The following is a 27668-nucleotide window of genomic DNA, read 5'->3' on the forward strand; positions in this document are numbered from 1 at the left end:
AATGCAGTGCAGCCAATTTTGCATGTTTTATGTCAAGTTAAAAAGGTCTGTTATGATAATTGAGCTGAACTTTTGCACAAGTGACTTCTTGCAGAAAAGCAACCAGGATTACCAGTCGTGAGGTGGATTAATCCAACCTTCTAAATATACTTTTATCTCCCGCCAAGTCTCTTTTGACTCCAACTGGTGTGACTGAGGACTTTAACCTTGAGCTGTTTGACCATTTACCACACCTGCTCCAGTTATTTGCTACCACGGCCAAGTGATCTATAGCTGTCTTATCAATTATAATGTGTAAAAACTTAATTCTAGCTATTTATTACAGCAAAGAAGCAAAGGTCACTGGGTTTGAGGCTGGCGTTGATGTGTATTTTAGGGGTGCCATAAATTGAATTCCTCCTGACACATGATCTTGCCAGCTGTACAGAAGCACATGATTGTAGCCCACACAGCACAGGACGTGGTGTACTTCTTGGCGTCTCCAGAGTGTGCACTTGTCAGTCTATATTAGCAGATTGTAATATTTGTCCAGTTGCTGCCTGTCTAAACATGGGACAGTAGTATCAAAACAACGCCATGCTCCAAGAATTGTCTCTATTTGACATGTGAAGTGTCAGCAGGCGGGGCCACCTACTAAGGGGGGAAAAAGGGGAACGCTTTCTGAGGCCCAGTGGAGGCCCTGAATAATCATAACAATGTGATTTATTTTTCTTAACAAAAACCATGCACACGTGTTGATATGACAAAACGCAGTTGGCCGCCAACGATTTTAATTGCTTGGAATTTCTACTTCCAACGTCATTTTGATGCAGAAAACTGATGACAAATCGTGTTGATACTTTGTTGGTTTAAAGTTGTGTTATGAAGTAACCAAAATCAAACATCTTCAAGACGTTTAATGCCAACGTCATTTTGGTGTAGAATAATGACATGTAGTCCCAACCTCTGCAAAACGTCATAATGTAAACATCCACACAACATGACCGTCGTTAGGCATTTAAAATATCGTCCACCTGATTTTCATTCCTACCAAAAATTTAACATCTCTCCAAAATAGACTCTTTCATACCCCTTTTCCACCAACATGGAATGGGTTTGTGCACCTAATTTTGAACCATTCAGAGAAAAATTAATTGGTTAAGAACCTGAAAATCTGGTTTTGAATTGGAGCTAAAAAAATTGCAGGTTTTTTCTTTGACCTGAATTTCAGGCGTAATGGCATCAGTAGTCAAGTTATATAATACTATTCAACTGATTGAAAAGAAAGTCTTGCATGTAATAATCCTCTGTGTCTTCTCATTGTTAATTGTGTGTACATGCATTTAGAAAGCAAAAACAAAAGAAATATCCCTAATAGCAGAACAAAAGCTCACAGGTAATCAATGCAAACCACCATCTTGCTACTGCTGTTTACTTCCGTTGTACATAGTGCAACATCCTCCCTTGATAATGCAGCCTTGATTGCAATGAATCCCCTTAAAACTGGTAGAAACGTGTGCTGCTTCGCCACAGACGTTCCAAGAGTCCTGAACGAACAGGTTCAAGAGCCAGAGCTAATTTTGTGGGAAAGGGGTATCACTCGACCTTTTCAGAGGACCAGAGAGTTCTGCAGACAGGCTTGTCTACAGAGCCACACATTTAACGTAATTGGAGTAATATTCTAGTAATAAACTTTGCATTATGAACTGCATGCTGAGGTTACAGGGCCACTTGGCAGCTTTGATCAGTCTTCAGCTATTTTCAATGACCAATTAACGAGTTGCGGCCCCCCTGGGGAACATTATCTATCCATTTCAGGATTAAAAAAAAGGAAGACGCTGTTTCATTTATGAGGCTATTTGACATACGTGGTCCAGCATTGTTATTAGTTAAGGCCTAGGAAAAAAAGAGCCAGTGCAGTGAAGTTGTCTGCTGCCTTTTAACATCACAGAAATCCTAAATGAGTGTTCAGTCACTGCAGCGGTAATTACTCTTATTGAGAGTAATGGGAATGAGTTAAAATATTAGTCCAACTTTTAAAGCATTGTTCACTGTTGCAGTTCATCAAAAGTTTAATCCTGTCACTGGAGATGTCTTTGTCTTGTATTTTTCTCACGTTATTTTTCACTTTTGGATCAAAAGAAAGGTCCAGAGGGTTTTACGAACAACACAAATCAATGTGTTTCTCGCTGTGTTTAGGGTGTTTTTATTAGAGTAATAGAGTAAAACACCAGAAAAATAACAAGCTACAGATAATGTGCATGTCTAAAGTTGATATATTAATTTGTCATCCTGTGAAGAAGTTTGTAAGTAGTGTGCGAGACAAAGTGTGTCTCGGACACTTAACCCAGACTGATCTTGAATGGAGGATGGAGCCTCATTTTAGCAACACTATCAGATTACATGATTTACTCAGCTGGGTGTTGTCTAATCTCCTTTCAGTGATTTAGAAAGCCTTAGACGTAACCGCAGACCCCGGGGAAATCAGTTTTAATATAGTTTTGACCACTTCATCCCCAAAAGTCCCTCTCAGCAGGTAGCACAGAGTTAATCCGCCATTCAGCTGCTCCATTACAACTTTAACAAGGATTAGCGAAGAAGCAACAGGGATCACAGCCATTTACACACTGTCTGTCTGTCTGTGTAGCTTTAGACACGCCGCGCCTCCAGGAGGTCAAGTCAGGGTAACAAGTCACACAAGTGTCTGCACATATTCACTAAGCAGTTATTTTGCCTGCAGGCTGTAATGATCCTAAATGTGCTCTTGAATTCAATAATATTTCCGAGTATTTAGAGGTAATAACTCCTTAAATCTCTTTATACAATGTTTTGAGCCTCTGTGAGATCTTTGCAGATTGTGGCTTCATAATTTTAACATGTATAAATGAATCAGCATTTCCCAGTGAAAATCTCTGTAGATGTTTGCTGAGCCAACCAAAAAGAGTTAAGCACACTGACTGAAAAGGGCACACGCCTCACAGATTGAGGTCAGGGAGAGTTTATTTTTCAAATCAACATGGTGAAAACATTCAAATTAAATTTAGTAACCATTTTAGCCCTTCTGTTGCAAATATTTCCACCAAATTAAATGTCTGAGTAAATAAAAGCACCTGCAGCTACACCTTTGTATCTGAGGTTCAAAAGCTGACAGAAGTATTCAGATCCTTCACTTTGATTTTTACTTTATTTTATAAGTAACAATATCACTGTGAAAAAAAAATACTCTGTTACAAGTGAAAGTCCTGCTCAATCAATGCAGCATTTTAACTCACATAAAAGTTCAAATGTATTAGCAATAAAAAGTACTTTAAGTATCAAAAAACTCACTAGGCAGTGGAATGTTATTTAAATGGCTACTGTGTCATATAGGCTATGTTATCAAATTACTAAAACACTACTACTAATGCTGTAACTGGTGGAGGCACAGTTAATTTTAACTACTATATCTAAGTTATGTATAACTGTAGAAACTCATTGGACCCACAGGTTTTTTAATGTACATTTTGTAATCTGAAAAGTGACTTAAAGTTAAAGTCAGGAAAATGCATAAAAGTACAAGATTTCCTGCAATGTAGCAGAGTAGGATTACAAAGTAAGGTACAAGTATCTTAAAATTGTCCTTATGTATAGACCTTGACAACATGTACTTAGTTACTCTTCCCAACTGGAAGTAGAAGTGAAAGTCTTGTATTGAAAATATTACCTAAGTATAAGTACATTAGTATTATTAGCATAATGTACTTGTATTAACAAATGTAAAATATTTATTTTATGCTATTTTAGGCTCAAATCTACAGACAATGCAGCATATTTTATGAGCTCGATGTTTTCAATCTAACATCCTAATTTGTTAAGTAACTTTAAAAAATAACGTAAGCTAGTAAAGTAAAAAAATAACAGTTCCCTTTGAATTATGAAGTAGGCTGGTACTCAAGTAAAGTAACATAGTACCTCAAATATTGTACTTGAGTAGACTAGGCTACTTGAGTAAAATGTACTTAATTACAGTGCACCACTCTTAATTTGGGGCTTGATATTGTGTGTGTGTGTGTGTGTTTGACCATATGGAGGTCTATGGCTCACTGGAGCTTCAGTCCTTCACATTAAAAGCTTCTGTCAGGACGACTGTTGCGTAATTTCAGCTGTTGGACTGAGTGACGTCATAAATCCACCGGAGGCGTGACCCCAGTGTTTTCCCACTCATGAAGAAAAAAACACTCAGATTATTTATCCGTGCAGTTTAAAGAGAGCAGGATTTCTGTACATCGGGTATTACCACGAGGCCCTTAAGAGAGTGTGTGCTGATTGATTTTGTCACAGCTTTATTTGTGCATCAGCAATTTAGCTTAATAGTTTTATTATTTATGATGTTGAGAGCATCATATGAGTCTTTTAATACCACTAAAAGGCTGTCTATAGTGTGCGGGTTTCGCCTCGGGCATCAATATCGTATCCAGTAAGTGTTGAGCTTATCTACTGTCATTCCTGGTGTGTATATTAATCATCATATCATATCCATTCATTATCACAGATGACTGCAGTTGGCTTTTCTGTGCTGGATGTTGTTGAATTTACGCCCAACAGAGTATTTCTTATCTTTCTGTGATTTGACTGATAGAGTTAGATCGATGATTTTCGGATCAAACCATCATGTCTTAAAAATCTAGCGCTGTCTGGTCTTCAGCACTGCTCTGTATTTACATTAGTTTTAAAGCATTGTTAGTGCCACCTTGTGGTGTGTTATTTACTGCTGCCTTAAATCAGATTCAGGTTGACTGACAAGTTTCATGGACTGTATACAAAGATCTTAGAAATAGATACATAGATAGATAGATAGATAGATAGATAGATAGATAGATAGATAGATAGATAGATAACAATAGACAGATAATAGATAAATAAAGATCTTAAATACAATCTTTATATACACTGTTGTTTTCACATAGAAGAAATCTGTCTTGGTATTTTGGTGCATTATAAGAAACATAGAAAGAGGAAACAGATAAAAAATGAGTACTACAAAAGTTTAGAGTCATAAATTGAAGATAGAAAAATATGCAATGTTTGAAACAGAGGGGATGAAATGTGCTAAAGTTCAAAGTAGAATATGTGCAGTAATGCTAATAACCAAAAATTAATTCTGAACATATTGTATTGCCGATGAAACTTAGGGTGAATGTACATTTCCCCGAATAGCATCAATAACACTTAGCTGGAAACATATTTTTGCTTTTACGTAGCTATTATATATATTACTTATTGTCAAAGCTTCAGAAAAGTTGCACCTTGGGTAAAATGTCGTGTTGTCCACCTTTATATACAGTCTATGGTCCCAGCTGACCCCGCTCTCCCCTACTACATCATATGTATGTTTAAAAAAAAGAGTAACTAGTAACAATATGTGTCATTTTGGAGTAAAAAGTACATCGTTTCCCTCTGATATGTAGTGGAAAAGACGTAAATAGTAGCAGACAATGAAAATACTGCTGTCACAGTTAAAATAGACCTCCTCCTGCTTCCTCCTGTCAGGTAAAGCTGTAACCTGTAGATGGCATCCTGTTACAATCAACAACAGGCACGCGGGGACTTCCCGCAGCCAATCACAGCTCCGCTTTCACCAGCTGAATAAAGTTGCTTTTTTCCGCGGTTTGAGTTTGTTTTTCGAGGAAACAGCTTTGACGCTTGTTCTCGGTGTGAACTAAAGATGTGGGTGAACGAACCAGCTCCGGATATGTTCATCACACGTCGGCTTAATGTGTGAGAGACGAGCGTCTTGTAAGAAAAGAAGATGTATCTATGGCGCCTCTCCATCGCCATAACCCTCGGCTTGGTGTGGTATTTTTCAGACTGCGGTCGCACGGTGACACAGTACGTTTTGTGCTTTCTCTTTTGTTTTACTACTCCGCTTTTATTCGGGAACAGTGGGCGAGAGAGCAGCACCCAAACTGATGAAGAGACAAAGGAAAATTCACTCCAGGTATTAAACATAAATTGCATCCTTTTACTTTGGCTTTTGTTGCAGAAAGAGTTTTTACGAGCACTGTTGCATGATCGCACCGAGTCATGTTTTAGTTGGTGAAATATTAAGCATGTGCGCTTGAGATGCATTATGAGAAACCTCTTTAAAAGGCGCTTTGTGGCTTAATAAGCGAGATACGTCTATTTAACATTAGTATTGTTAATGTAATAATGCCTAAAAATAGGTCAGCAATTTAACTTGTTTGTTGTATTAACAGGTCATGTTACACAAATACCCCAGTGTTTGTAAAAGTCAAATATTGAAGTGTTAGCACTTATAGCCTGAGGTGCATTTTTTTTTAGTACTGCGGCCTGGAGAACTTGTTTTTACCCATCACATCCCTCACTGTCACCCAGAGTTCAGCATCTGATGTTAAAGGCTTTTACTCTGCTCTCAATCTTATTGTTTTATAGTTTGCTTATAGTTTTTGTGTGTTCCAGGAAACTGCCGAGGGAAAGTTATTTGGTGGCTTGACAGATGCAGAGAGCAGAGAGCAGGCTGAGCCATTGGAGTCTGAGTATCCACATGTAAAGACTTCTCTACAACAAGGTGAGGCATGTAGAAAATGTACTTTTAAGTGACGTACACATTTTGACTTTGCAGTCCAGAAACACTTGCGTGGAGATATAAGCCAATGTCAAAGAAAAAAATAAAACAAATCAAGGTTCTGTTCTTGACTTCAGGGTGTTTTGGCAGCACATTTTAAGTTTGTTTTGACTTGAAACAGTTGAAAAGGACAGTTTTGCATAGACACAGCTGCAGCTGGAGCTCATGTTACATGAAGTGAGGAGGGGCTTTTAGGAAAGATAGAAAATGTGAAAAACATACCATCTCAATGGATAGGTCACGAAAGTCTGTGATGTTTTGAACAGGAAATACGATATCATGTTTCAGTATCAGTTTTGTTGACTTTGTGTATATTGTGGTTACTTTAATTGGTTTGTGTTAGGCTTTAAGACTGAACTGTGAGCTCAGTTTCTTTGTAAGAAAAAGTTGCTTTAAACATGTTCATCATGTTATCTACATTCAAATTCTCATGGCTCAGGTTAGACCTTGAAATCCATTGAAAAACCGTGGAATTGAGAAGGTGAAATAAGCTTTTTGCAATTATTTGGCCTTGACAGGAATTGTTTTTTTCAGTGCTAAATATAGCACGCATATTCAAGATAATGAGCTGTTATCTCTCCGGAGTCCAGGTTGATTATGGTTCATTTTTGCCTGCTATGCATTCCTTTGTGTTTTTGCATCTTTAAAACTATTCATACCCCACATACATGCCATTCTCAGCTAAAAACTCAGCTAAAATCTTTCTTCTCATATTGTCAGTTTAAAGGGACACTTCACCCAAAAATCAAAAATACATATTTTTCTCTTACCTGTACGTAATTATTAGATTGTTTTGGTGTGAGTTGCCAAGCATTAGATATCAGCCGTAGAGATGTCTGTTTCCTCTTGAACATAATGAAACTAGATGGCACTCAGCTTGTGGTGATCAAAGTGCCAAAAAAGTAATATGTGCCTGACAACATTATGGAAAGGATCCCTAAAGAGGTAGACCATTGTGCTAAAAAGGAGGATCCCTTTTTTTTTCAACCAGAAACAGCCTCAACATCACTATTAGCAATCCCACAAAACCCCATTCAAATAAACAATGATTTAAGCACCGATAGATTTTCACTCCTCATTGGGTTGAGTAAGAGTTAATTTCAACCAAACCAGAGTTGCAACAGTGGAAAGATGAAGCAAGACAGTTTTTATGAATTTTATCTTGTTTCTTTTGAATGACGGGTGTTTTACAATGATTAAATACTTGTTTATTGAAATGTAGTCTTGTGGGTTTTCCAATAGCAATTTCAGGGCTGTCTCTGTTTACACAAAAAGGATCTTACTCTTTAATAAAAAAGCGTGTCTCTTCAGGGATCCTTTCCATAATGTCCTCAGACCCTTATAACAGTCTGAGCCTGTCAGTGGCAAAGACACGCACTTGGACGTATGCTGACAATGCACAATTGCCTCTAAACATAGCATTGTAACCTGTACGCCACTGCCAGCTGCAGCGGTCTCAGTCAGTACTGGACCAATTTAAAAAACTGTTATTCCCAATAGTTACTTCGACCCAAAGACATAAGAAAATACTGAAGTTACCCTCAATGTATAAAGCTGCCAGGAACCCAAATGTGAAAATCTTTATTCCAAATAACTCAATATATTACTATAGAGCAGTTTTAGGTTGTAAAAAATATGTTTCCACTATTTCTAAACCCAAATATGACTGAAAAATGTAACACATAAATATATAATAATGTCTATTTAAATCTAAAGGGATCTCTTTTTCAACTCGTTTTTGTGCCTTTTTGATTGAAAGTCTATGTATGCCTGTAAATCAATGAAAATATGAATAATTCACCGTTTAAAAAGCAACTCCGATGGTCTACAGACATAAACAAGATACTGTGTGAAAGCCTCGCATCAGCGCTTTTAGCTGGTTTTCTCAGCTTTTCTCTATATGATATATAAATAACGTTATGTTGCTGTAAATAAAACATGCTCTCCGGAGGGACCCGTCTTCATCAAGTTCAGAGAGAAATCCTGTCATGGATATTTGTGCTGAGTTTTAAATTGAATAGTTTGGACAGGAGCTCTGGACCAAAGAGTAAGGCAACCCCCCCCCCAAAAAAAACAGAGCTTGAATTTAACAAGCTTTAAAGTCTCTGCAGTGTTCTAGTTTGATGTTCAGCAGGAGAGCGTGGGAGTTTAGTGTTACTGTGAATTTTCCTTTGTGACTGCTTTCCTCAGTGTTCGAGTGCGCCTACGCCCAGCTGGTCCTGCCTTGGTACAGCGTTCCCGAGGTACGCGAGCACCAGCCTCTGCACCAGGTGCTCAGCAGGGAGTTTGACTTTGTAATCGACCGGATCATTGAGAGGGCCAAAGACTTTGATGTTTGCCAGGCGGTTGTGGGCTCCATTCGCATTTTAACCCAGCACTTGCATAATGCGAAGCAGTCTGACAGGTGAGACTTTACACCGACTTTTTCTAAGAATTCATGCTGCCTCAGTTACTCAGTAATGTGTCTGAACTCTGTAAATACCTCCATATTCTTTATCACCTATGAATAATTTACCTCATTTTTATTGGATCATACCTGCAGTGACATCCTAATGGTTGTTTTTATGTTGAATGGAGTACATCAGATTAAGATTTAGATCAAGCGATTTATCAGAGATGTGTGATGATAAACATCTATAATCCAGTACTGTTATAATCACCTTTCTTTCTCTTTCAGGGAGCTCTTGTTTAGTTCCAGAGCCGAGGAGATTGCGGTTCTCAGAGAGTTTTCTGATGCTCTGGTACGTAACCTTTTTCCTGAATCTCTCTGGGGCCAAGAAGTCAACCGCTGTGCCTTAAATGAGATAGTCGCCTTAAAGGGTAAGAAAGCATTAAATTCTCTCTCTGCAGGAATACACTCTTACATAAGGCCTAAGCCTCCCAGAACTTCTTTTACAAGTGTGAATTGTATGTAATCCCTTATTGTCAGTGGCATTGTGGAGCTTAGGACGTGAATTTTGGGCTGCATAAAAGGAAGGCACATTTCCGTAATGATTTGCCAACTCCCTTTAGGGTTTTGTCTTTTTTTTTTTTTTTTCTTTTTTTTTTAGTAACAGATAAAAAGTCTTATCTCGAGGGAGTCTTGCTGTGTGCTCGGTTTTTGCAATTATGCATGTATCTCACTTACAATAAGTGATTTTTACAGCTGCGGTTAAATTATCTGCATGTTTTCATCTTTGCAGCAAGAGACGGCTCGTTTCTGCCCAAATAGTTTTGTCCATAGATGTATAATTGAGTGTTTGCAATGATTTGGAAGAGTTGGCAAATTATACAGGGCTTCGCTTTGACAGTGAAAATGGCAGTTCTGATTTTGCCGAATATTTTTGATGAATTTTACCGCTTACTCTCAACTACACATGACATGAAAGTCAAAAGAAATGTTAAAGAGGGCTGATTTAGAGTAGCAATATGACATTTTAAGAAATACAAGTATTGGCTCTCCTGCACAGAGAGACAAAACTTTTATTAAACAGTCGAGATGCAATGTGTAAATTATTGTGCTTTAGATGTCCTGGTAGGTGCATTTTGTTACCTCTGGACAGAGACAAACTGTTTCCAGTCTTAAAGGGGACCTATCATGCTCTTAGTGTTGCAGTGATGTATGGCTGGGCGATAAATTGATTTTATCGATTAATTCGAATTTGTGGTTTAGGATAATTTTTCAAAATACAGATCTAGTTTTTCTCCTCGGCCACTCCCTTTGGTCATGTGTAGGTCACAGTGGGCTGCGCCCTCCCCTCGTGCTCCCCATCCAGAGATATACATACGCACACACGACAACATGACAGTAAGGGTTAATAACAATGAAGACTATGTTCCCACAAAAAGCACAAGCTCGTTCGGAACTGGTTCAGTTTTGCAGCGTCAGATCTCAAACAAACCATTGTTGAAACTAACGGTAGCAGCACAACCAATTCATTTCAACACCTCAAACAGAGGCATGCAGCTAAGTGGGACAAATATGTCTCACTCTGAGGTGCACCGCGTCGCAAAGACCGCGTCAACCCACAAACACCAGCTAAAATGACCTGGTGCAAAGCTGTTACTGATGCAGTCGTGCTGCATATTGCAAAAGATACAGTGTCCATATATGCAGTGGAAAAGCCAGGGTTTATCCACATGATGAAAACTATTGACCCGATGTATGTTTTACAAGCCGCAAGTATTACGCGAAAGTTGCCCTGCCATATCTGTACAACTGTACATGTGGAAAGATGGCGAGAGAGCTGGAGGAGTTTTATTCCTACAACAGACCTGTGGGCCAGTGATTTTAACACAACCATTAACATTATTTGTTAACATGGAACTAATGTTGAATGACAATTGTATAATTTCAGAATTGGTCATTTTCAATATTCTACTGTTTCAACTGCAGATTGGTACAATATGCAATATTGACTTGAAGCCCTCTACATGTTTCAGTTTGCCTTTGCTAATTTATATCGCTGAAATAAAAGCAAAACTTGTTTTGCATAATTTCTTTTGTCATTTGTAGTTTGTTCTTAAGAGGGAAAGAAAATTGATTAAAATTGTAAATGAAGTTTGGTGTGAAAAACTCAGAGATTTTATTTTTAGGGCCATATGAACGTTTGTAAAAGTAATCCCTTTGAGCAAATACCCGCAGGCTTCAGACCTCTCTGAATACTCTGTTTCTGATGTTTTTGGTAATCTGGCTACAGTATAACGTCTAGTGTAAGTGAAGGTACAGAGATGCTGAGATGCAGAAAACCCCGAAACGCTGACCAATCAGAGCAGGCTGGGCTTTTTTGGGAGGGTGGTTAAGAAGACAGGCACTAAAATGGAGCATATCAGCAAGATGATGAGTACAGGTGTTCCAGCAAAAATGAAGTTTTTCAATTTTTGTTTTAACATTAAAACATGTAAATATATCCCAGTAGAAACCCAACATGCACATATGAACCTGAAAATGATCATTATAGGTCCCCTATAATTCAATGCAATGCTAACTTGCTGCAGCTAACTCGGGTCAAGAAAGCAAATTTGGGAAATTGTTAAACTATGCCTTTTAAGGTTTGATTGAGGAGGCTATTATAACTGACTGCGCAGCTAAATTAAGAGAACTCATATATGACTCGTTATTATCCAATAAAATTGTCAGCTTTGAATGTTGTGCCTCCTGATTTTAGTGTGTGTCTCTATCCTGACAAACAGAGTTTAGAATGAGTGTGTTGGCTGTTTTCCTCAGGGTTGGGTCTGTTGGTGACATGGCTGTCGGACCCCGACAACCTGAACCAGCTGGTGGTGAGCCAGCTGGACAGCGTTACCCCCAAAGGCTCTGTGGAGGAGCTGTGTGGATCAGACCTCGATCAAACCTCTCTGGCTTCACAGGAGGGCGAAGGCGAGGGCGAAGGCAGTGAAGTGTGAGTGGTTGTCATCTTTTGCACCCTGCTGGCCTGACCTAGTCACAGTTGGCCTCTAAGCAGCGGCTGTAAGAGCCACCTTCTGTGTTTGAAATTGGAGCTGACCTGGTTTTGTTTGGTGGCTGTTTTTTTTTATTTATTTCTAGGAGCTCAGAGGAGGCAGAGATTTCGACCAGAAAGAGGATCAAGGCCAAAAGAAAAGGTGTGTTTTGAATTGTTGTTATAATTAAAGCCTTATGGTATTCAAAACTCTTTAACCTGCAGGACGTGATTCTGACCCGGTTCTCAGCTTTGAGTGTGAAAACATTTCAGATGAGGATAATGGAGACTTGAGGAACGCAGATGGAGTCATTTGTGGGTGTTTAGAGAATAGAGGCCTGTGCTTGCATAATGTCTCGTACAACAGTTTGATGAATAGCAATGTGTTGTCAGCTACGTGACATTATAATTTTCGTTACCAGCCTCCCTTCCAGTGCATAATTAATCCCCTGTTTCTTTTGTTTGTCGGTCCAGACAGCTAATTACACAAACAGCAAGCTGAATGCCAAATAATTTCTGTTGTCTTCATGCAACCTCTATCTCTTTGTATTGCAAACAATCTAACAATAACGACTCAATAAGAATTGATGATGCCATGGTAATGAAGCCTGTGATGTGACAAATATGTGTATTTTCTGTAATGATCATTATTCTGAGAAAAAAAACCCCAACAATCTGTTGGTAAGAATCGTTTAAATCTGATGGGATGTTTATTCATTAGTAGGCCATCACATTGATTATTACAGTGTAACTTTGATTACTAATCATGCTTACGTTGCTTACATGCCTAATGAAATGTTGATTATATCTGGTGATTTTTTTATGCCTCTGACGACACGACGCAAGTTATGTTTTTAGTTCGTCTGTCCTTAAGTCTCATCCTCGTGAACGTGACCTCAAGGATGAACCGATTAGATTTTGGTTGTCAAAGGTCGCTGTGACTTGACAAAACGTGTTTGGCAACAGCAATCGCAGAGGCTGAAAAACTAAGTGGCGAAAACAGTTCCTCTAATGGCCATTTGAGGGTGGCTTCAAAACATAGTAAATCCCCATAACATCCCATGATAAAATGCCCAACTTTACAGCAGAAATAAACATGTTTACAGCTTGGTACAAGCAACGGTTTTGGTCTTTATAGCTAATTTCAACATTCATGACATCTGCTCAGTGGTTACATTTTTTTTCAAAGTCACCCATTTACATTTTATTATGGTTCAAAGTTATGCATAATAAAGGGTTAGGCCACGTGAGTTAGCCGCTGTCTGCGAGGTGCTCGCTCGCTCCTCCACAGCTCCAACCTCTCGTCCAAATACAGCATCCTCTGGCTCCAAAAAACAAAGGTTGAAGTGACTGAATTGCCGAACTCAAGGCATCAAAGCGGGAGTCCACGCACCAGTGGGTGACTTCATGGTAGCTACGCCCAGTATTTTATACAGTCTATGTTTTTTTGCCATAACTGAAGAATTCATACAGTAATTGTGAACAAATTTCAAACAAATGTGTAATAGAATAAAATGATATTTTATATCCAAAAGGTCAAAGGTCAAAGGTCAACTTTTCTGTGATATCATAATGTTCTGCAAAAACACTTTCCTAGCCATTATTCAATGCCATAACTAAGATTATAATAGTTTACTAAAACTAAACTAAAAACTGAAACTAGGTGTGAAAAAATATATTATTTAACAGAAAGTGAAAAAACAAAACCTAACTGAAACGATATTGTGCACTTACAAAACTAATATAAATTTCAAATATATATCAGGAAATGTGTTTAGTCTTTGTGAATTTGGTCAAATTTGTTAACACAACAGGCGTGAGGATGCATCTTTTGGGACTGAGGAGGACACAGCGATTTCTGCATGACTGTGAGTCAACTGCCTTCACAAAGTGTTTGTATTGTAGTGATAGCTATTCTGAACTTCTAAAAGCTTACCCCTGACAAAAGCCCCCCATATTGTAATAATATTTTTTTAAAAAGAAAACTACTGCTGAAACTAATAAAAGCTAACTAAACTAAACATTTTTATATAATAACGACTAAACTGAAATTAGCAAAGTCACTATGGAAACTAACTAATCAGTTTAAACCAGAGCCCTTTGTTTATTCTAGTGCACTAACTTTAACTAAACTGAACTAAATACCAAAATTAACAAATGAAATAAAAATAAAAACTATTGAAAAATGAAAAACTATGACAACTCTGGTCGTCCTTCAGGGACAGAAGGGGAGACCGTTGATCAGATAATTGGTGATGCTAATCTTGGGCGTCCATCTTAAAACAGTGGTGATTTTTTAGATCTTCTGTGGTGCCGGGGGGAAGTTGTTTGTGAAACATCCATGTTGTAGCTTCTTTGAAGCAACATCAATATTTGAAGCATTGTCTGCTGTTGTGGCTGCATATTCTGGGCAGACATGGATGTAAATGGTAATTGTTCTGGTTGGTGGAGGCATACAACCACACAGTGGTAATTTTAGTTCTCACTTTATTTCCAGCTATAGTGGTGCTCAAACGTGGCTACACTTCATAACAGTGCAGAAAAACATACAGAATTCATTCATTGTTATAAAAGGTGAAGGTCAAGAATGCGTTGCTATTCTCACAATGTACAATACTCTACGGTGGCCATGAGGTTTGAAACACTACATTTCCCAATAAAAAACATTTCCCAAAACACTACATTTTCCTAGACAGGGACAGCATTTCACAAACACTACAATATTTCACAAAACGAAAAACAACGTTTCAGAAAACAAAATAACATTTTACAAAACAAAGCAATGTTTAAAAACAACATTTCAGAGAGCCAGAAAACAAAATAACTTCACAAAACAAAGCAACATTGCAGAAAACAAACCGGCATTTCACAAAACAAACCGACATTTCACAAAACAAAGCAACATTTAAGAAAACAAAACAAATGTTGAAGTGTTTTTTTTAAAATGCTGTAGTGTTTTGACCCTCAGGGCCACTGAAATAGGCAGTAGCGCTTTGGTGTATACAACAAAGAAAATGGGTCTAAAAGACCGTAAAGCAAAAAAAGTAAAAAACTGATGACACAAGTTGTGGGATTTTCTCTGACCTTTTGTATGTGTTGTCATTTTCAGCTAACAAGTTAAAAGAGGGATGGTCCAAACTTATGGACAAGGTGAAGTCTAAAAAGGCCAAGAAGAAGAAGATGAAAAAGATGGAGCAGGAGCTGGTGCTGCGGATCATGGCAATCCAGGGAGACGTGTCCAACGAGGACGATGTCAGCAGCAGAGAGGGCTCCGTTCACAGCCAGCAGGACTCTGACAGGGTGAGTCGGCTGCAGAAATAATGAAACGTCTTCAACTGAAGATGACAATTTGTGAAACATGACGGATTCATTGTCGCTTTTTTTGGCTCAACACCATTAGGAGGACAGTGATCTGGAGAACTACTTGACAAGCGTCCAAGAGGACATGATGGAATTCAAGCTGTCGTATGAGATGTGGCGCGTCGGCCGCTGGGCTGTCAGCATCCCTCGTGTGAGTTATAAATATCAGTGACAGTGTGTCCTGGAGGCTTGTTATCTGTCTGTCGAGGCTCTGTAAAAGCTTGTCCTTGGACGGTATGTTAATGTTTGAGCTGGAGATTTGAGTAGGAGTTGACTGTGTTGTCTGTTGACTGTGTTTTAGGCCAACTGGCAGGATGGGGAGCTAATCTTCACCGTTCACCTGGAGGAGAAGGGCAGCCCCGAAAACCTGCAGTGGGACATCAGGAAGTCCTACATGGACGTTATATACTTCCGCAACAGATGGCAGGTAAAAGGCAGATGGAAAACCATGTTTTGTGTGTTTTAAAAAAAATATTATATGTATCATTTGCTTCTTTTAACTCATCGGTTCCAAACCTTTTTCCTTAAGGGAACCCTTTTCTAACATTGTGTAAACTGACAACCCCTGACCGAATGGCATATTTTATAGATTTTGATATTATATTTAATACATATTAAGGACAGTACAGAAGAAATTATAAACTGCAGTTAACCCTGAAAGAAAATGTAATAACTTTAAGAAATTTGTGTAAAACAAGTAATTTAGATGAATTTGAGCAGATCATTTCCTTTAAATATTGCATCGGGAACTCTTCGTCTGCCTGTATTGTGTGTTTGTTTGTTTTTTTAACAGTCATACATACGTTTGACAAACTCAGTGTTTTCTTCTCCCTGATGCTTGGCTATTGTTCGATTCGCTTTTTGATTGTTTTAACTGCGTACTTTTTGAATGCTAGTTAAGTGTACCTAATAAACTGGCAACTCAGTGTTAAGTCTGCAAACTGTAAGTAAAAGCAAACCTAGTTTGCTGTGTTGAAATATGAAGTAAAGCAGGTCTATTCAATCGGCAGCCGTGAGCCACATACTGCCCAGAAGCAACCTCGAAGTGGCCCAGCATAGGAAAATGTGACAAAATATGTAAACAACACATAGTGCCTGGAAATAGTTAAAAAGTGAGCCATCTTGCGTCTTCTCTCATCTCTGTTGAGTTGCACATGTGCAGTACTGATCATGCAGGATATACGGTGACGCTGCCAATCATGTCACTCACAAAACATTTCCTCACGTGACCCAGTCCCAACCACTGCACACAGTAGTTCAAAACATCTGGCCTGGTGTTGAACAGGGGAAAAAAAAGCTGCATTTGTCTTTTACCAAACCCTGTTTTTTTTTTTGCCTTTATAGAAAACAAAATGAAGTTTGTGGTTCTGTGCACTGATACCTTTTTTTATTCTGTTTCTGTACTTTGAGATGTGCCTGCGTCAGATATGCTCCCACAGGTACAGATTTTTATTTGAAAAGTGAAATGATACACATTGCTATTTTTTTTACTGCACTTCTTTGTATTTATTTAAAATGTTTCATACTAAAATCAGAAAAAAGGGGGTTTTAATAGGCTACTGAAAATGTCTGGCCCTTCCACATTTCCAATTTTAAAATCCAGCCTCTATGTAAATTGTAATAGCCCTGAAGTAAAGGCCTTAATTACGAAGGGCCTGTTGCATACCAAAGCTTTCAGCTGTGGATCAACTTTTTCATATTTGTTTAAAAAACATTTCTTAAAGTGGAAAAAGCAACGTCATGCCCAGTTGTTATTGGCTTTGCATCACCTGCCTTTGACCAAACTGAGTTGTATTAGTAAGCAGAGGACTACTGATAATCTCAATGAATAGAACACATTTCAATCATTGGCTTGAGTTGCAAACTAGTGACGAAACTATCATGACACGCAGTGGAGATTATCCCTGTATGATGACAAAGTTGTAAATTCTATTAGTAATATTTAAGAACATTTTAGGGACTAAATACAGTCCTTGTTTCAGCGTGTCTCTGCCTGGAGAACAGATTGGACAAATACTTGTCAGGATGAGTGTGGGAGGGTGGGAATGAATGAGCAGGCAAAGTGTGTCCTCCGATCAAATGTCTATATAAAGAATAGCTTTCACTTATTTTAAATTAATACTCACAGTGAAACAGTGTCGGTCGCTTTAATCATTCTTCCTCTCCGTACTGGCCAAAAAGAGATAACATCCTCTCACAAATACAAAACATTTGCACAAAAAAAGAATAGGTATGGAAGACACCCGTTTGATTTTTCTAAAAGAGACAGCCGAGGCCTCATATTTTCTCCAGCTGAGCTTCTGAATTTATTTTTACAGAAAACAAGGTCTGTGAGCTTCGCCTCTATCTCATACATTGACTCTCATTAGGAAGGAATCTTTTCAGGACGGGTATAAACAGGAGCAACAATTACAGCTACAGCAGATTGCCTATATGTTTTTGGGGTGCCAGCTGGAGTTTCATCCAACAATTTAATGTTTGAATCAGTGCTTCATACTTTCTGTCACGAACCTACTTCTCTTAGATCTGAACCAGCAGACAGAAAGCACAGAAGTAATCAAGGCAATAATCAGAGCAACGACAGGGCAAACACAGTTCAATAGAAGTCAGTGTGTTGGAGGTACAATGTAAAAAAAAAACAGTTTTAGTGTCAATTTGGACATGTTGGTATTAAAGAAGGAAAGTGAAGAGTTTTAATCTCAAAGAAACCTCTAGCTCACCTGTGCACCTCAAATAGGCTGAGGCCTCTGCAGTTTTCACCCGTGGCCCTTTGCTGTATGTCATCCCCCCTCTCCTGTCCTCTCAATAAAAGCAAAAATGGTCTTAAAAACAACCAAAAAAAGAAAGTATTGATTCACTTGAGTATGTTTTTTGATACTATCGATTCTCAAAAACACTATCAATTTTCAAGTGTTTAAAAAGTTTCCTCTTAATTTGTTTACTGCAAGCACTTTTATTTATTTATTTATTTATTTGCGATATAGGCAAATGTTAATTCCTTTGCTCAGACTACACAAAAAATATTTCTATGATGTTGGATATTACAAGGAGTATAATAGTTACAAATGCAGATCTCACTGTTCTGATTGTATGTAAAAAAAATTAACCTTTTGTTACGGATATGGTGGTGTGGTCTTTTCACTATGACAGTTTCTTAAAATTATATCTTAAAAATCAGAAAATATCACCTTGCTTTTAGTGTCTAAGTATATTCAATATGTCCCATATGTGCATTCAAACAGCTGCTGTTACATATAAAAAATCTAAAGTAGGGATTGCAATTAAATTGCTTAAAATTAAATCTTAAATTGCAATCTCTACTTTAAACAGTCAGTGTTGAGAGAGATGGGAGAACAGCACTTTAAAATTACAAATTTACTTTTGGTGTCCAATGTTAGGAATCTCTACAGCACAATTTAACAGATGATTTTCAACAAATAGACATCATGACGTTTGTTGACTGTAAGAAGAAATTTATCTTTTTGACTTCAGAGATGAGAGTTTTATTTACTGCTAACTGTCAGCATTCACCATGAGCCAGAGGGAAGCATTGTTGTGAAAACAAACCACATCTATTTTTTCACAAGTCTGGAATTCAACTTACTGAATTTGTGGTTATACGGTTTTAAAATTTTTGATGTCGAAAACACTGTGGTCGACCAAGTGCTTTTAATTCTTGAAGCTTTCTTGTCAAACACGTATTATTTTTTACTTTTTCTCAGGACTCTACCAGCCTGCCCCCGATCCTGGTGCTGGAGGAGTCAGAGATCAATGACGAGGTCCAAGAAGAAGCGAGAATATCAATGGAGCGCTTCCTGCAGGTGAAAGAAAAAATAAAAATCCGATGTGCTGACAGAAATACACTTCTATCACAATCCTCATGACTCAGCGTTTTATTTTCCTCTCTAGGAGTTAGTTTCTGATAATCTGATCGGCCACACTCAACCGGTTTTCCAGTTCCTCTGCCCACTTGACAAACTGCTGAATGAGGAGGAACATTACAGAGGCGTGTGGGGCCTCCTGAGCGGCCTGGCTTACTTCCTGACTCCAGGTCACGAGGAAGAGGAGGTAGGAATCTGCTTTTCTTTAAGTCGACATCTTAAAAGATGATTGTGGTTCATTTCAACCTGGGGCTTACTTTTGTGCTTTTGGCTTTTCTATGGCTGTAATTGCTGAGGTAGTTTTTGAAATCTGTTGTCTGATGGAACAAGAGCGCAGTGGGACGATCAGAGGGGGTTTAATCAAACTCCCAGGAGAAAGAACAAAGACGAATGGTAAAATCATTACTCAAACTGTCCAGTGTAAACATCCTTCATAGTTTACACACTCTGGTTCAGCACTGACCTACTTCCCATGGTTGTGTACACAGTTTTCTGTGCAGTGAGGGAGTATTACTAAAATCACTCACTTTTGGTTTTTACTCTAAACAAAGTGGTTTAAATAACTTATATAAAAATAAACTGTTGGCATGACTGTTGTCTGATGGTCTGACCGCTTGTGTTTTTGCACAGTTGGACTTAAAGGTCCAGTGTGTAGGATTTAGGGGGATATATTGGCAGAAATGGAAAAGAATATAATGAGTATGTTTTCTTTGGTGTATAATCACCTAGAAAGAATTATTGTTGTTTCATTACCTTCGAATGAGCCCAGAACAGACAAACCAAACATCGGAGGGCCATTTACGTTTTCGTGTCAGCCAAGACTCAGCTAATAATTTATAGCCTATTAATCTTGTTCACAGTTTTTAATTTGCACCAATGCTTTGACAAGTGACTTAATAAAGCAATACAGATAATTTTGTTTCCAAACAAGCTCATTTTTTCAAGAATGACTGGCAGCTAAAATATAAATTACAAAAATAGTGGTACCAGACAAAAATTGCTCCTCACGTACCATTTTCCTAAAAATATTAAGAGATGTCTTCTGCTGTGTACAAAATTGAATTGGGGTTTGCATCTATAGAGTGGTGCAGGAATGAGTCCTAAAACCTGGAAATGTGTTCAGCACTTCAGCCTGGTTGCCTTCTCTTAAAGTCAGTGGGTCTTTTGAATGTTTTTTTTTTTATTAGATGCCTAAAATAAATCTGGGATTAATGCAAGCTCAAGAGACTTTAAATCTTTGTTCTATGACATAAAACCTCACAATAAATACCCCGATGGTGAATTTTGAAGAATTTAAAAAGGCAGTACATCATCACATCGAACTCACTTTACAGCCTCATTGTGGTGATGACGTCGAAGTCATGCGACAGTTGTGTAGTTTGTTAATAGCCTAACAGCTTTTTACTTCTGATGATTGCATTTAGGCTTCAAAAAATCATAAAAGTGGTGTTCAATATTATCGCGCTGAACAAACCCTGTTAGTGTCATAGACGTTTGTTTACCTCAGAGCTTATTTTCTGCAATGATCCAAACTCCAATGGAAAAATCCCATTGGAAATGTTAACACCCTCGTTGGCCTACAAATAAACTCTTCTTCGTCTTCCTCTCCCTCGTCCTATCTATTCTGGGATTGCCATGGCATGTTTAAAAAGGTACAAGGCGGAAATGTTCCTGAAAATAAGTCATGTGAAAATCACCAGTGGTGCCTGTTATTTTAGGGAGCTATGTTAAAAAGAGTCTTACTATGAAGGCCAGCGCCTCAAGGTCAGCTGTCACAGCCTGATTGCTTTGTTTTTCTCTGCAGAGCTCGAGCCCTCAGACTGAAGCCCCAAAAGAAATCATCGCATCTCAACATCCAGAATCGACAGCTCTGCCTTCAGAGAACTCCGGTGCCTCGACTGAGAAGGGCAGTGATGATTCTGGTGCTGCAATCCCAACTATTGTTATCTCCCAATATGATACCCCTTCAGACCTGCCTGAGGAGGCAGAAACAGAAAAGGAACTGCAGTCTGCTGTTAACTCTGAGTCTTCAAATGAAAACTGCTCCCAAGAGAAAACGGAGGACTCTGAAAATCCTTTAACCTCTCACTTTAAAATGATTCTCAAAGGATTGACCCGATCCAGGTCACAGGAGTCTCTGGTGTCTACAAAAACCACCGGTGACGAAGACCCGCCTGATTTAGACTCTACGCCACACTGCAGCCAAAATGGAGGTGTGCATGAGGAGTGCTCAGAAGGCCCGTCGTGGCTTCACTTCAGTGCAAGGTCACATAAAAAGGAGAAAATAAGTTTCAAGATGTCAATTGGAGCGAACAAAGCTAAAGTCAAGGACCAGGGTACTTCACCAAGAGGGGAGGACTCCCAGTGTCAGAGGAGCCAGGTCAACTGGGAACAGCTGGAGGCGACCAAAGCCATATTTGATCTGCTGAAAGAAATCTCTGGTTTGTTCAGCATTTAAACTATCATTCACAGATTTTAATGGTAACTTCTGTATTCCTCAACCTGGGCCCTGTTTTCTCATGTTTTTGTGTCAAAGTGACTAATAACAATTTTTGGAATTGTTCCAGTATTGAGCGAGAGGGCTGCAGCTGGCGGCCGCAAACCAGGCCGCAATGTAACTACTTGGGGCAATATGCACCCTCAATGTAAACAACACAAAACACACACAAAAAAAGTGCTAATATTTGCCACTGACAGGTTCAGATTCTTGTTGCAAGTGTCTGACAACATTTTGGAGAGCATTCGTATAAGAATAGACCTTTGTAAAAGAGTAAGATCCCTTCTATTTAAACGGAAACATCCACAAAATTGCTAAAGCCATTTGGGTGAATTAAGGGTTTACTTCAACCAAACCAGAATTGTATATTGTTGGAGCAGTGGACTGATGAACCAGTATTTTTTTTAGTTTTATTTTTATTTTGCTTTGGGTTTTTGAATGTAATTTGAGAACTTTTTAAAATTATTTTATTGTGTTTATTATGTTAAAATTTGTGTTTATGTTAATGGAGTCTGCTGAAATAGTGATGGTGATTTTTGGGCTCATGTTTTTTAAAGATTCATTTTTGGACATTTTTGTCCCTTTATTTATAGTACAGTTTTGATAGATAGGAAAGGTGGGACATGCAGCAAAGGCCTGCTGGTCAAAATTGAACCCAGGCCGAAAAAAGACTAAACCTATATTAGGTGTGAAATCTACCCAGTGAGCAAGAGGTCGCTCCAGGGCTATTAACGGTTAAATAAAATGTGTTTAATGAAATCTTACTTTTCAACAAAAAGGTCTGTAGGATCTTCTCCATAATGTTGTCAGACACCTAAATAATAACCGTAGCCTGTTAGCGGCAAAAACAAGCACTTAAAGAGGATTTGAATTGACAGTGCAAACATGCCCAGAGTGGTTACATTGCTGCCTGCAGTGATCTCATGCAATACTGAACAAATTTTAACTTCTTTTTTTTGTCTCCATTAGTCATTTAGACACAAAAAATAGGAAAATAGGGTCCGGGTTTAAAATACTGAAGTTACTCTATAAAAGCTTCAGGATCCTGTCAATGTTTTTCTATGTCGTGGCCCTTTGTTTTAAAGCATACTGCAGCTTTTAAGATTGATTAATGCGTTTTCCTAAAGTCTAGACAGCCAGTTGTTTTAGCACATTTAAGTACTATGAGAAAACCAACCTGTAGAGACATGACACTCGCCTGTCAAAGCTAATCCCTTGCAGTGAACCTTTAATCTGCTTTCTTAATCACCATGTGGTGTTTTGAGTTGATAGTACGGATTGTTATAACAAGTCTTTTGGGTGGTGCGTTCATGTGCTTGTGACAAGAATCCACCTTTGACAGCTGGCAGCCAAACGGCTAAGAATAAGGTTGATTTAATAACTTGATGCACTGTTTCTCTTACGTAGATGCCTGATCATACTGGTTGTAGGATATTTAAAAAATTAAAATAAGCAAAAACCAGTGGCTAACTGAAAGGTAAGAAGAAAGTGCTTGCCAATGATTTTCTAAAGCTATTTAGATTGTTAGTCATGTTAAACCTGCATAAATCAACATTTTAATGCTGACATTGAATCAAATGACTCTGTTTTAATAGTGCCAAAATTACAGAAAATTTACAAGACAGGTCAACACAATTTTATCTATATAGACAATAAATATGCCTCAGATGTAGAGGGCAAGAGAGGGAGACACCCTTCATCCTTGATTTGAATGAGGAAAAACACATTAACCCCCAACTCTGCAGCTGCAGAGATTTGCAGCCTTTTTAGCTTTATTTTTATGCTTGCACATTTACTTTCTGGCTCTTGGCCAAATAAGATAAAACATGCAGAAACACTGATATGATTCTTTGTAGGATGTTTTCTTGAAGAAAAATCTAATTTTCTCTGTCTGTCTCAACAGGGAACTCCATCCTCCTGAACATATTTGATGCCATGTTGAAACCTGTTATGCCAATCTTGAAAAAGTAAGTTTGATGCTGACTTCCAAGCTTTATGTCGGCGATACTCAACTTACAGCTCAGGTGCCAGATCTGACCAAACATTCTCTAAAGCCCCTTTCCCACTGCACAAAAAAACCCAATAACAGTCTCTAACATCTAGCTTTTGTATGTTATTGGAAAGGTTACAATCGGCATTCACTCCTGAGTCAAATAACTCTCCAGTGGTCATGTGTTTTTATCACCTCTGGCTTTGATCAGCATGTCACTGCACACACCGCCACAAAATACCGTCCGTCTCCACCCGAGCAGAACTCAAACATTGTTCTGAATTTAGTCTGCATCATGTTAAAAAGAGAGACTAAATAAGTGCAGATACTTTTTTTATAAGTTGCCACCGAAACATTTTCACTGGCCTCCATGCTGCTTTCTACTGTTTACTCACCTGTTCTCCAGCCTGTCTTTGACATTAAACGTGACACACCAGTAAAACACAGAAAGGCATACTCGTCTATTGCAGAGCTCTGTACACTGGTCTACTGTACTGTCAATGGTAAAGGAGTTACCCTAGAGTTAGCCTATTTTAGCAGGATTTCATGAGTTTAAAAAACAGAATATACTAGTTAATTCTGATGGAAAGGAGGTACAATTCACAAAAAAAAATATTCACACTGGTAGTTTGCTTTATGCACCTAGGATGTAAATTGGTTGGCAGAGTGCATAGCACAGCATTAATTCAAAATAGAAGTTCTAAAAAAAAAAAATTAAAAAAAAAAAGCTGTAATGATTGGATTTGCCTCTAGGCAGGACAGCAAATGTCAAAAGGGTGAAAACAAGTAATTTAAAAAACATATATGCTGATAACTATTAATGTTTATTTATTAACTGGCCTCCTTTTTTTTGCAAAAGTGGCCTCTGGGGCAAAACAAGTTGAGTGTCTCTGGCTGACAGAGTTTTATAGCGCATTGTCTATTCTTTTCCAGAAAAGTCAACTCTTTCCTCAACAAGATGAACCCATCAGAGGTGCAGATGGCATCGTACATTGACACCCTGCGTGAGAAACAGTGGCCTGGTTTTCAGCCAGCAGAACCTCCTCCTCCTCGCTCCGACGAGGAGAAGAGCGAGACCAGGGACCGAGCGCACGACCTCATCAATGCCAGATGTAGGGAACGCCTCTCTGCACCAGAAGGATACACCCAGTTGTTTTGGCTTTTGATAGTCCATCTAAAATGTAATTTTATGTTTTCTCCTTAGATTCAAACTACCTTATCCTGAAGAAGACAGACATGGAGTCTGTTTTTAATCTTTTCCAGGACAGTGAAGAAAACAAAACACTGGTATATGTGAGTATTTCAGTGTTTACTTTCTGTCACCATCCAGTTTTCATGTTTTATTCCATTCGATGAACAAACATTGTTCTGATTTTATTTTATTCCTCATAACAGATGCTCCTCTCATTCCTATTGAGGGAGTTTTTTCCCAATGAGCACTTCCTAAACGTGAGCGCCGCTGCTCTACAGAAAGTGACCAACTCAACCAACTGATATGTGAATCCTTGACTGTGTTTTTAGTGGTACTTTTTGGACATTTTTTAGACTATCAGATTATTTATTGAACTTCTTAAAATGCCTTAAAATATTTGCGACCATTTCTGTATCGCTGTCAAACATTCCTTGCTGACGTTTTTACCTCAAAATTACTGTGAACACTTTGTTTATTTCCTTTGTTTTTAAATTTTGTAAAATTAAACTTTGTATGTGATTAACCCCTGACCTTAATGTGAGTGAAATCGGGGAACATTCTTTATGGGAGCCGGCTGTGCATATTGCACTCTTATTTTAAAACTCTGAGGAGAAAGTAAACAATATTTGGTATTTAGGATTTGTATTTCACCCTCCACGTTTTGATGGAAAATAATTTAAAATTTCTAAAATATTTTGTGTCACTTTTGAGCACTTCTGTATGGTTAGTGTTTTCTTCTCTGATTTTCATTTTGGCCTTAAGTTTTCTTTAATAGAATATTTCACAATACCAGTCACCTGTGTCAGGACAGTATCACTATTAAAGAAAACGTGAAATAACATCATTGTAAATAACCTGAATTTATTTCAAATAAAATATTTTAATAAAACATTTGGGGTCTTTTTTGGTTATATTTCTTGCTTCATGCATTTAAGTGAGTTTAGACTGTAAAAGATACAATTGTATATAGTAATATGAAATGTAAACCGGCTCCTAATGCCAGCAGCTTATTTGCTCTGAAGCAATATTTGAGTTAAAGATATTTGAGACGAGCTAAAAAAGTTCATCCACAAGAGGGAAATCCTGAATGTGAAGTGTGAGATGTATGTGAATAATTACTTTAATAAAAATAAATTTCTTTATAGTATGTGTGTAGGCACTTTCACGTTTCTTCTACATTATCTGCAATTAAATAAATTAGATACAAATTTTAGGTACTTGAAATACAGCTTTGCATTCACACTGCTTTCTACTTCACTACACTACGGAGGGAAATATTGTGCTCCACAATTATTTGATAACTTTAGTTGCGAGTTACCTTACAAATTAAATACAAGTGCAGCTGAGACTAGATTATTAGTCAATTGATTGTAACTATTTTGATTATTGTTTAAGCCATTTTTCATGCAAATAAATTTAACAATTCCAGCTTCACAAATATCAAGACCTGCTTGTTTTTAAATATATATATATATATATATATATATATATATTATAATTTTCCTGATTGTACTTACAAACTTAAAAGTATCATTTTCAATGCAGGATTTAAGTAAAGGATCTGAATACTTTCTCTACCACTGCATAGTTGACAAGATGTAACCACACCATTCAATAGCTGCTCTGGAGTTTTCAGTGGTGTCAAACCATATTCATTAGCAGATGGAGTTTCCCAGTTGTCATGGAAATGTTCATTCTTTCCATTTAGATGTTTCCCCCAACTTTAAACCCATGTTTCTATTTTGGCCTTGGTTTTAGGCACTTAACAGAGAAGAGAAAATAAAGGATAAAAGCAAGTACTGCAACACTCAGGAAGCACAAATACATGTTTAAAAAAAGACAAAAAAAATGTGACAATTACAAATTATATTTCTGCATCAACATGATTATTTAAAAATATGGACTGTGTTTTAAAATAAAGAATATTATAACAGTTAATAATATCAAAATATGAAAAGTAAAACTGCAAAATTAAGACATAAAAATGCAAATGCCCTTTAAGATCAACTCCACGCAATGCATTACACTCTGACCTTTTTCAAGGTTCACGCTCCTCTGAACACACTCAAAATCACAGTCAGCTGTGGTGTGTTCCAGCACTCGACGGGATGTTACGCTGCACAATACTGCATTGTAAAGGGCTGTACTGTGCAGGGTGTGCACAAAGCATGGCAGTGCAAATATAATTTACAGTTTGGGTGCAGGTACTATTTAAAGATCAGGCATGCTCTTCCTGTTGCTGCACCTGAAGATGTACTTCAGGATTGTGAAAAAAATCATCCCTTGTTTGATAGACTAACTTACTCTTGAACTGAGCCACACATTCAATCATCATGGCTGTTGATTTCGATTGAACTTTCTGTTGCTAGTAGCAACCCTTGGTGGCAGCGTTCGGTGTAGTTAAACTGACACCTTAAATCCACCTTTCTGTCAGATCCGTGACACAACAAATGCTGGACTTTTTCGTTTTCTTCTGCATTAATGTTGGTCTTGCAAATAGGTTACCACATTCTTGGCTAATTTACTTTTGTGTATTTGTTTCTACATTAATCACTGCCTGGTACTTCCTGTGTGGGCTTAATATTTTTTTTTTCACTGGTTATACCTAGCTTCCTCCTGACTTAAATTACTTGTTTGCCAACTGTAGCTGTGGCGAGCTAAGGCTATTTGAGGGGCAGGGGCAAAAACAAAACCCTAGAAAGAAAGAGGTCACCGGCTGCATAG

General features: G+C 38.0%; 1 protein-coding gene across 1 annotated transcript; it reads left to right on the plus strand.

Annotated features, from left to right (window-relative positions):
- The first annotated feature begins 5538 nt into the window (after positions 1–5538).
- Positions 5539–25833, plus strand: LOC121948240 (uncharacterized). The gene is made up of 16 exons (XM_042493583.2): positions 5539–5956; positions 6439–6547; positions 8795–9008; positions 9282–9424; positions 11811–11985; positions 12132–12187; positions 15134–15324; positions 15425–15535; positions 15686–15811; positions 19107–19205; positions 19294–19452; positions 21070–21706; positions 23666–23729; positions 24686–24864; positions 24957–25045; positions 25148–25833. Exons 1-16 carry the CDS (start codon positions 5768–5770, stop codon positions 25244–25246), a joined length of 2640 nt encoding a protein of 879 aa, XP_042349517.2. The 5' UTR covers positions 5539–5767; the 3' UTR covers positions 25247–25833.
- The last annotated feature ends 1835 nt before the right edge of the window (positions 25834–27668 follow it).

This window comes from Plectropomus leopardus, chromosome 8 (assembly GCF_026936395.1).
Source record: "Plectropomus leopardus strain MGB_pleo_1.0 chromosome 8, ASM2693639v1, whole genome shotgun sequence".
Taxonomy (NCBI): domain Eukaryota; kingdom Metazoa; phylum Chordata; class Actinopteri; order Perciformes; family Serranidae; genus Plectropomus; species Plectropomus leopardus.